This window comes from Folsomia candida, unplaced genomic scaffold (assembly GCF_002217175.1).
Source record: "Folsomia candida strain VU population unplaced genomic scaffold, ASM221717v1 Fcan01_Sc041, whole genome shotgun sequence".
Lineage (NCBI taxonomy): Eukaryota > Metazoa > Arthropoda > Collembola > Entomobryomorpha > Isotomidae > Folsomia > Folsomia candida.
Window position 1 is genome coordinate 125464 of NW_019091233.1, and position 11708 is coordinate 137171.

The window sequence follows — 11708 nt, forward strand, 5'->3', positions numbered from 1 at the left end:
CCACCTAATCTGTGAATCGTCGCCCACATTATTGCCACCAGCCACAGACATTACACGACGCCGCATAGAGTTTTACGTAGTTTCAACTACAATTACTATAAAATTGCAAGAATGTATGTACATTTTCAAAGTTGTGCACATTGATGAAATTTATTTAGTCGGGATAATGTAATGAGAATTCTGCTGACTTATTATTTAAACTAGCTGAGAAGCCCGTCTTCATGACGGTCGCGCAAGAGTGTTTTACCTACTTTAACCTTTACTTACTTGTTATTTCCACCAAACCCAATTTTATTGCCGAAAATTTACAAAATCATGACAAAAAATACCAATAGTACAGATAAAGTGCGAAATGCAATAAAGTTATTTCCATAGTTCGGGGTAGAAGTTGGAGGGGTGGAAGTTGTAATAATAGTTGGGGTTGTTGTATCAATGTCATAAATAAATTCCCATAATGCCGCGTTTTGAAGAACAGTTGTCGAATTCAGGATCGTGACTGGACCCATAGTTACATATGTTGCTGTTGCGTAGTTACCCGAAAAATCATATTTTTCTTTAAATTATGTTTGAGTCCCAAATGAAGATAAAAAGTTCTGATAAAACCATTTTGCGACTAATTAATTGTTCGTTAGTTTAAAAAATACCCTGATTTTTTCCAAATTCCAGAGGTTCGCTAAATAATGAATTTTTCAAGACATGGGTGACGTACTAATTTTTTTTCACGATGAAGTGTGTCATCGATAATAAACAAAATTAAAGTTTATTATGTAAACGACAACCATACACATACAGTGCAAAAAATCCGGTGTAAATATCGTCCGGTGTAGTCACATATGCTAACCGCGTGGTGTAAATCCGGTCGATTTATGTATAGTTTTAACAAACGAGGGCTACTACATTCTCTCCGAGAAATCTATTGTGTGACCTAAATCCAACAGCGATCATAATTTCATGATACTTTGCGCACATTCAAAATATGGTTTATTGTTGCAAGACGAAGCAGATTTAACCAGAAGTTTGAATTTTCTTTCCTTTATATACTCTGCCAAAAAAAACCTCTGATACAGTTAAAACCGGTTATTTTCAACTTTGTCGATTGAAACTGACATACGGGGCAAGGAAATAGTTAAACTGGTTAACTGACCATGTAGATTAAAAGGTCAAGGCACCAGCCCAAATATCACTAATTTTTACATGTTAATTCAGTGGTACTTTTCAAGAGCCGTCTGCCATTTATATCTGCGACGGTCCCGTCACCTTGTCGACACAGTGACGGTTCAAAATTGTCAAAAATAAAATTACGTCGATTTTAAACATTATTTTGGGTGGGTAATCCGAACCATAAGTTTGACCTGCGATGACGCCGTGAAAGTGTTGATGCTGTCAGATCTCAAACATGCCGACATTCGATTTTGACATTTTTCGTCATATTTTTGACATTTTTAACAAAATTCTGTATTTTTTAAAAACAATGTAACGGGATAGGTATTTAGGTTTGAACAGTTTATGGTACCAATTTTAGCCCCCAAATAACGGCGTGCCGCCGCCGCCGAAGATTTTTGAGCCTCACGCCGCCGCCGCCGCCAAATATTGCTCGGCGTCGGGCTCTGAAGAGAGTTGAATGGATTTAATATCCCGCACGTGTCAGAAATAAAAGTATTTCAGAATATGACGAGGAGTCAATTAATTCAGGCAGTATTTACACTAATTCGGATGGTGATGCTGATCTAAATGATGAAAATTACGTCTCCGAAAATGAAGAAATCGAAGACGAGGAGGAAGAATTATTAAATGCAGGTAATTAAAATGAATAGACACGTACACATTTTTTTGAGGCTAAGATTACGACGGTAATTTTATTTCTCTCTTAAGATCAGAATTAGATGACTGAGAAGTGAATATCCTTTAATTGGCCACTTCCGATCAGAGTGTGGAACATCAATTTCGACTCTGGGTGCCAAATTGTAGTTCGGTTTTTATCCTCTTTTTTAAGTCGTTCAGTGGGTGGCCCCTATAAATCAATACCTTGCATAATAATTTTATGTAAAATACTTATGTAATAATAATTGTTGTATGTCCTTTGATTAAATAAGAAAATAATAAAAATTTGTATTACGTCCAACTGGAACCGAATGTGAATCCATTCACCTGCTGGCAGCTCCACCCTCTTTCCCAGCATAATTGTGATGGGGTTCTTTGCATCTTCTTCCTTGACGGTAACTTTCCAAACAGATTCGGACATGTAAAATCCATCTAAAATGGAGGTGTGTGGCACGGTCCCCGTCCAAATGCCCCAGAGGTAATCAGACCACGTTCTTGCTCGTGGTACCTCCTTATCCATTCGTATTTGTGCGAAATACGAAACCGATCCCCCCGAAAAAGGAACTGCATACTGTGGTCCAAAGAACGTCAATCCGTGAAGGCGGATGTCATTACTGGGACACATGAAACTGGAATTTTTGTTTAATTATTTAGTTATTTCAATTTGGAGGTTAAGCTGAAATTTAATTAATTTAACCGAATAATGTACCTGAACGAGTAATGCACACCGCCGTAGTCTCTGCCATTAATGTGACCCACTTTATCATCAACATTTACCTTTCGGCTGAGAATATAAATTGTTTCCATTTTGGGTATGTTTAAGTTGCTGGATAAGAAGGGAGGAAATGGTGACTGAGACAGTGACTCATTCACGAAAAGAAAACGGAAAGTATTCTGGACTCGGAGACTGACGTGAGACAAGTGCTATGCATGGAAATTTGACACCGTCTGAATGTGATCTTTGTTAACTACTTTAAGCTTACAACTCTTGCATGTATGATTTTTTACGATGAACGCTGATGAAGAATTCAGTGTTTGGCATTAAGATTCGCGTATGATTTATATTTACTTTACACTGTTTTCAGTATGTATGCATTTATGTACTGCATAGCATGTATGAAATATGATGTTTAGTTTGTTTCACTTTTATCCAAATCGTCTTCTTTAAACAATCAGATTATTTTAGAATTACTTGTGGGATGCAGAACATTTTAGAATTCACTATTTATTAAGTACCTTTTATTTTTCTGTATTTTTTATCAAATTATTTATTTTCATTGTTTATGTTCTTGTCTACTTATCTATTTATTTTATTAATAGACTTGTATATTTATCATTTATTTTTTAAATGTTCTGCATACCAAACAAGAAATTTACATGTTCTGTTTGTGAAAGATATATTTCGTATCTTGAAAGAACGCTCCCTAAAAATATAAATGTGTGTACTCCCAAAGAACGCTGTCAACAAAAAAAACTGTTCTTTTGTATGTGATAAGTACTTAATGTTCTTCTGGAATTTACACATATTAGTTTGAATTTTTTTTCGAAAATCGTGCACTTTTGAGATTCAGAACATCTTGGATTATTTGTATCGGATTTGTATGTACGTATTTAGTATGTATACGCAGTACACTAAATACATAATTGTTCTGCGGAAGCAGAACACGAAAAAACGTTCCGCATCCAAAAACAACACAAAAGTTGAACGTTCTGTCTCAAGATTTTTAAGTGTTCTTCTGGAGTATACACATTTGACATATTTTGCGAGTCTTCGCTTGGGACACGAAGAACGTTTTTTTGCTAAAATTTTTAGTCATTTATGTTACTTTTAAAATATTTCTGTTCATATAAAACAAATATTTCAAATATTTCTGTAAATTACGTTCTGCCGTGCAGCAAGCTGCACGGCTGAAGTGTTCTGCGCCCTGGGGGACCAAGGGATGTAACCTTTTCTAGGGTTTTATACGGTATAGCTAAGCATGACCCTCATGTAAAATTTTCAAAGAGAGAAAGCGATCATCAGGAAAATCATGCAAGTTTATCATGTGTTAATAATAATAAGGGATGGTGCATAAAGTATGTTGTGTTTGGGGCTACCCATCCCCTTAAAGTTGATATAGGAAGAGAGAGAATGTATTCCTTTACACTTCCACTTCACCTCACGCACTCGGCCGACAAGTTTAACACATTAGTATTGAACGGCCCCTAAAGCCGGTTTTTATTGCTGTCGGTGAAAGCATGATTACAATTGCGACTTACACATAATAAAACTTGGTTTGTAACCGGTGATGCACAAAATGTTGGTAGGACGTTTGACAAAAAAAATAGGTACGGTGCACATAAAACTTGAAATTAAATTTTGAAAATGAAATAACTACATACGGTTGAAAATACAGGGGTATAAGTTGGATATGATGGATTTTATTTCTAATTTTTTCCCTTATAAACGACGCTTCTTAATTTGTTTGACCACCTCAATATGTTGTATGGACCATTTTAAGAGCAAGATTGAAGGTTGTTTTTCAAATTTCAAACAGTACTCCGACAACCATGAAACTTACCAAGTTAGGGACGACCTTATTTGATGGAATTTTTAATCCTCTCTTCTCTAACCGTTTTCTGCTTTTTCGGTGGCATTTTCCAATATAAACCCATGCTTCATCTAATGTCACTACAAATTTGGACCTTCTTCCAGCTCAATATATTCCATAAAGTTTTCTTAAAAGTTATGGCGAGGATATAGTTTAGAGGGTGTAGTCATTCCAAGGGCAGCAGCAGAACATCTGAGCCCGATTTGTTGGATTTGGGACCCTTGGCTCTGAATTATTTAGGTTCTTTCTATTTCAATCCTTCTTTGGAAGAGGCCCGATTATAAGGATCAGGAGCTCCCCTCAAGGGCGACAAAAGTTCTTAACTGTAAGAACTCCGGATCAGAACATTTAATGGTGATTATGGATGTGAAAACCAGATCGAACTCGACCTACGAAATAGTTAAACGAGGAATCACTTTGAAGGAAGTAATTGAAATTGACTAGAACAGGAACCGCGTTCGCTTGCTATAGATGAACAAGAACGATCTATAGATATATGTTTGGAAAACCTTGGAAACCTTTAGAGGCTTTTAGTTTACGTAAAATTATATAATGCAGGAAAACGGCTGACTGCATATGTATAACATTGATTTTTGAAAAGGTATGAACCCATCTTTATGGTGAAAAGTACCTGACTGTAGAGTATAAAGAAAAACAGCTTCAAAATTTTTACAACGTGTGCAATGTTGCCACAGAGACTCTTGTTGGACCATACTAAATAGCTGCTAACTTCCGAAGAACTAACCTAACTTCTTCTCTCCTGTCCAGCTCACATCAATCATCAACGTCTCAGGCTTCCATCACATCCTTCTTCTCTCATCTATACATACAATTTAACTTATATATGCACTAGTACTATATATTTCAGACCAAGTAGGCTATACTCATGTCCTTAATTTTTGGGAGATACGTTGTCTCCCCACATATTGCGGGTTGATACCATCCTAAATTTTCTAAGCATTCATACCCGGATATTAAATTGAAAAATATAAGATCGATCAGCTAGTTCAATCGGTAAGAAATTGTATTACAATCAATTATTCTTTTCCATCCGGCCTTAATATTGAATAATTTATTACTCTCCACAAGCCAATATGGATTATTAACGACCCATCCATCCATGTTGTCTGACTGCGCTCTAACTCCCGAACGGTGTGACTTGCCATTTTTTAACATAAGCTCCTCTAGCTCGTAGAGAAGAATAAGTTTGAAAATGGTCTCCGTCAAGCACGAATTGTTGACCACTGTGCTAATCGTGTGTTCTTGTGTTTCCTTTGTGATTTCTGTTTTTCTTGCCACGGTCATATTCGACAAACCTTACACCAATAATGGCACTGGTCTGTTTCGTGATCCGGAAATCGAGATGGTAAATATGAATAAATTGTAGTCAAGGTTCCTCTCAATTTTATTTGTATTTAGGGAACAGCAGTACAAATTTCGGATCAACGTATCGAAGTATTCATGGATGCCGTTCTTCTCACTCAGGTCAATGTGGACATCAATTCAATTCAATTCAATTTACCTTTATTCAAGTGTTAGTCACATTCAGTCGGTTGGACTGGTTTACAAGTTATAACACACTAAAAAAAATATATATTCTCCATACGGTAGTTAAGGGGTGCCGAAGAGCGGTGCACCTCTGAGTATTTTATGCGAAAATTTGTCGGCGTCGACCCCTGGTTCAGCCCAGATTATTATAGGGTGAAACCCTATAATGTTAATTTCTTGTCTGTCTGTCCGTCCGTCCGTCCGCCTGTCCATATCCACGATAACTTCAGAACAGATTCGAATTTCGACATGCGGTTTTCGCAACGTGCTTCTAATTTTTAAAGTACAGATGAGTTCGAAGATGGGCATTGTAGGTCGTAAGGTCACGGCGCCAGGACAACGACGCCAACCGTCAAAGATGTCGAATTTTTTGTTTTGGTCGTTTTAGGCGTATTTTTGGACGGGAGTTTAAAAAATCGACATGGTTTTGACGTGTGATGACCGAGTGACCGTGTAGACGGGACTACGACTTGGCTTCACCCTATTGCTACATTTCGTTCGCAACGGTTTATTCTTTGAGCATTTTAACTTGAGATACCAACTCTTTATAACAACATTTAGTGCGGCATTTGAGCAGTTCAGTTCAGCCGCTTATGTGCTGTAATTCCTCACGGCATTTTCTTTCGATATGTAAATCCCTGCATTTTAATATACGGTGCATAATGACGTTTTCGCAAAATATTTTTTGAGGTCAATTTATTTTCGTTTTCATGAAAAAGCTGCAAATTTCATTCATTGAAAATTTTTCGAAATCTTTTGCAGTACGAAAAATTTGTAGTTTATTTATTCAAATTTTCGAGGGATTACAAAAATTGCAATTCGCAAAAAAATGACAAATTTTCACGTCCCATTTTATTTTTTATCGATAGGCCAACTCATCCTGAATAATTTGATGTATCATGCACCTCGGTACGATTTTTTTGGACAAAATTAGAATTTTTTTTAAAACGTGGTTTTGGTCAAATTTTCAACTTTCGCCCATAAGCCCCATGTTATAACTTTTTCAATTTGTCATTTGAAAAAAATTCTATAATAATGCGATCGATTTGTGGGGGTAGTGGCCAGAAAACTGTAAGTGGTCAATAATTTGCACCTATCTTTCCGGTTATTTTGCATCAAACTTGGTGATAAATATCCTGGCGTAGAAGACTTATCTTCATCTATATCAAGTATGACTTCCTTACCTAGATTTGCTAAAGCATTATTGAATATTAAAGAAAATTCGTTTCTATGTATGTATAAAAGGCTGGGTAGATGTCATTTTCAAGTTCAAGGCGCCCTAATTTACGAAGGTTAATTTCCAGATAATTGAAATGAAATACGAACATAACCTTTACCACAACCAAGAGCCATTCTTTTGTAAATTGCATAAATTACATACAATTACCTCTCCTGCTCATTAGAGAAAGTTAAATAATTATAGATAATATACCATTTATTGATATTCCCAACATTTCAGGGAATAAACTATATTTATCATGTATTATTTTATTAGGAAAATTCAAATTATTAATGGGTAAACGGCTCTTTCTGTAATAGGCGAAAGGTATTAAGGGCAAAAATATTTTATTTAATGGGTAAAATGAATATAGATGATGGATGTGTAAATTACACGCCAATTTAAATGATTGACTAGAAAACTATATTCCGTGGAATTTTGTGTAAACGTTATGCGATTATTTTTAATTACTTATTCCACCACAGCTTACCCAATTAGTACATATGTGTGTAATCTTTGACGTTGGCGTATGTTATTTTCAATTCGAGCCAATCTCCACAAACTGGCATAATATAATTGTCATAATTTTCCCGTTATGGAGGAGTAAGATAATTGACACGTGGCGTCTTATATGATCCAATTTCTCCATTGAATAACGTTCGCCGTTCATATGCAGTTTTATAAAACTTGCTTTACGTCAGTGAGTAGTTCTTAATTCAGTAATAAACAGATTTGTTGGGTTACCAGCTCGCCGGCAATTAGCCTTCAGTGAGCTACCGCCGCTGGTCTGGCTATCTCTTTCTATCGGGTAGTCTTACCAACCCCACAAAGTACATGGGTTACCAGCTCATTCACAACGTGGCATCGAGTCTAGTCCGGCACATCAAATATGCTTTCCACAATATATTTCCCGTTTTTGCGAAAGCATTTAAAAGTATGCAACCTTCTTTACGCGTCTCCCTTCTTTTTCGTTGACGTGGAAGGATTCGGAATCAAAATGGTGTTAACGGAGAGCAAAAGGAGAAAAATCTGGTACAAGATTTTCCTCCTCATCCAAGCATGTTACACTTATAACATGTTTAGATGGGTTATCTTCGGAAAGGAGCCTTTCACCAGGAAGGCACAACTGTTGGGAATGATCCTTGCATATTTCGGGCTCCATTCGGTCGGATGGAATTGGGGCATTCGGAATAATGTGTCCCAAATTTGGAATACGATGGTCCAGTGGGAGAGACAGTTTTTGAAGGGTGAGTTAGAAATTGACCAGGTATAGGTATACTTGTTTGCATTGCTGGTAGAGATGAAGGAAAATAACAGAATCTTCAAAACTATGTCACAAGGAGACAAAGTGTCGACAAACACTCATGCATAATTTTAGAGAAATCATGGAATGGCCAAGTTTCGGAGTTTTTTAAATTTTTAAATACCATTTCGAAAAATATGGGTTTTAAATCTACTCTTGCTCACGAAGGTATCCAAAAAGCGATACGGGACTGTTAAACTCTGTATTAGTATTATTACGAAACCTTATAATCCAAGATTTTTATATTTGTAGATAAACCATTGAATAAAGTGAAGGAATCTGCAAATCAGATGGCTGTCCAGTTCCTCCGTCTCGTGTGTACTATTCTGTTGTATTTTACGGTTCCCAACTATGCCCTGTTCAATATGGTTCTGGTCTACTTTGACTGGTGCCAGCGACCCTATTTTGGGGCAAGTACACTCTTCTGCACTGACAAAGGGGACTGGATCGGGCCCAGTTTGCCCTATTGGTTGCCCGTCCTGGCTGCAGAAACGTTTCTGAACTACGCGTTGACATTCGGCGGGGTAGTTTGGCTCTTCAATCTTTATATTCCTGGAATTGGATGCTTTCTGGAGTATATTTATTTACTGAAATTGTACGTAAACTTTATTCGAAATAATTATTTGGCTATAATGTTACCGGTGGAGATATTATGCAATTAAACTGCTTTGGTAAAAAATTTTCATGAAGAGAGAGGCTAAATCATGCCCATGTCACCAAACCTAAAGCAAGGTTTTACTGGTATCAATTGACAAATCGATTTAAAAATTGTAATCTCGCCGTATAATGTCATAATATTGTACCGGTAATAATATTGTTACCAAGATGGTAAAAGTGTGCGTAACGTGACCTAATTAATTTTTTTGAAGCGACTCGCCTCCATCGTTTGCCGCCATGCGACAAAATATCTCCATCTATCGGCAGCTCCACGTGTTGGAAAGGCTTTTCAATGACTTCATTATCCGGGCCTGTTTACCAATAATGCTCTCAGTGATGCCTGGAATACAAATAATGTCAATGTTTGGATGTTTCCGCTTCCTGGGGAAAATGACACTGCTCCAATTTCAAATATTTCCTTTAATGGGATTCAGCGCTATGTTATGTAACGTGGTGTCCTCGACTCTCTCGTCGTTCATATTCACGGATTCGACTGCCTTGATGACTTGCTTTAAAACAGCCGCTGTGAGAATAGAGGGATCCAAGAGGGAGGGAAAGATACTACGGAGGGAACTGTGGTCATGTACTAGTCTCAAGATTAAATTCGGCAGCAACTTTGTCGACGGTGGGACACCTCTCGTACTGCAAGACTTTTGCTGGACGCAGACAGTTTCACTTATGCTCGTCATGGACAATAAATGATGGGTAGTAGATAAGTGGAATTTTTTCTGGACTGCACGAAATCAAATGAAATACGTGTGGTAAATGTTTCTTAATAAAAAGGGTGTGCCATACACTTCGTCAAATATGATTCCATGTCATATTGACCCAGTCAGATTGACCCACGACAGATTTACCCAACCATATTGACCAGGGTTGTTAAAATCACATCACAGTGAGTCAAATCACATCACACTGTGATTTATGTGATTTGCGTGATTTACGTGATTTATGTGATTTATGTGATATGTGATTTCATCCAATACTTGGTTAGGGAGGTATGTAAATACGTATTAAATGTTTCATTTCCCACCTAAACGATTAATTAATAGTATAATCGTATTCTACATGAAATTACGGAGATTTTGATATATAATTTGATATGGTTTGGTATGTAATGTAATGACATAAGCATATTTTTTAATATATGCAACGTAGCCCTGTCATACGATTTATGTATACAAACTTAAGAGTATGCTCTATGATATACCAAAATCTTCGTAATTTCATGTAGAATACGATTATAGTATTAATTAATCGTTTGGGTGGGAAATGGAACATTTAATACGTACTTACATACCTCCCTAACCAAGTATTGGATGAAATCACATATCACATAAATCACACAAATCACAGATCACAATGAAATCACATATCACATAAATCACAGTGAAATCGCAGACTGTGAAAATCACACCTACAACCCTGATATTGACACAGCGAGTTGATACGACAACAACTTTTTTTAGAAATTGCAGTGTGAATCCAACCCTGGATTTTTTCCGAAAAATTTGATATAGTATACATTAACTATGTAGTAAGTATAAACATACGTGTGGAGAGCTGTAGATTATTTTGAACTTGCATTTTATGTCCTGGGGTCAATCTGACGCTGGGTCAATATGGCATGTGGTCAATGTCTCTCTGGGTCAATACGGCTGGGTCAATCTATCGTGGGGCAATCTGACTGGGTCAATAAGACGGGTAACCGTCAAATACAGTATGTAAAATAAATTAAGTCACCTTCAGTTTTATTTCATGAATTATTATGTTTCTGTTGATGTGTAAAGTTAAGTTTGTGACTTAACCTAACCTTCACTCAAATTAATAATATGTGTATCTCCTTCAAAAAGTAATATATACCTATGTGGAGTCATACTTCATGTCATACTTCATGTCAGCAGTATAAATTCAGTGGAGTGGTTTGTTTGACGTTATGAAGCTAAAATGGTCTTGAATAATTGACACGGCCCACAGATACTTGTGCGGTAACTAAAAAACGAGTTGATGATAAACAAGGTATTGTTCAAGTTTTGGGATTATTAAGGTCATTACTCACCTGCAATAATATTTGGAATCCAGTTGCAGGATACATATAAAATTGCAGCTAGTTGGCGTACTCAGGTCAAGTCCGTATTGAAATAGCAAAAGTTTGCGAAATAAATAATAACTGTTGCTAGTCCAATAATTAAAAGTATTTAAGAGATAAACTAATTATAAACATATCATATTTTACCCATTGTACATATTATAGGTTATATTAATTATTTACAAAATTCACAGCTCGGTATGTGCTCCAGGAAAGTCTAGACCTCGATCTATTTATGGCAAAATAGAACATTTCCTATGTAATCATTTGGAATGGCTTTCTAGGATTTTTGATTTATGATGTCAGAGACTCGCTATTTTTGCGAGATTTAGAGTTGACATAAAAATACCTTTGGAAGCTTCTAGATTATAAAAAAAGTATTTCAATTTTAGGCATTGATTTGTGTTGAGTTTTAAGATATTTTGAGACTTTACTAGTGTCGATGGGAAAATTGGGTAGAATATAAAATCAGATGTAAAA

General features: G+C 36.4%; 1 protein-coding gene across 1 annotated transcript; it reads right to left on the reverse strand.

The window, feature by feature from the left end:
- Positions 1 to 1845: 1845 nt before the first annotated feature.
- Positions 1846 to 2674, reverse strand: LOC118433093. Its single transcript, XM_035844689.1, has 3 exons — positions 2531 to 2674; positions 2117 to 2450; positions 1846 to 2011 (listed from the first exon to the last, which is right to left on the reverse strand). The coding sequence occupies exons 1-3, from the start codon at positions 2626 to 2628 to the stop codon at positions 1880 to 1882; spliced, it is 564 nt and encodes a 187-aa protein (XP_035700582.1). The 5' UTR covers positions 2629 to 2674; the 3' UTR covers positions 1846 to 1879.
- Between the last annotated feature and the right edge of the window lie 9034 nt (positions 2675 to 11708).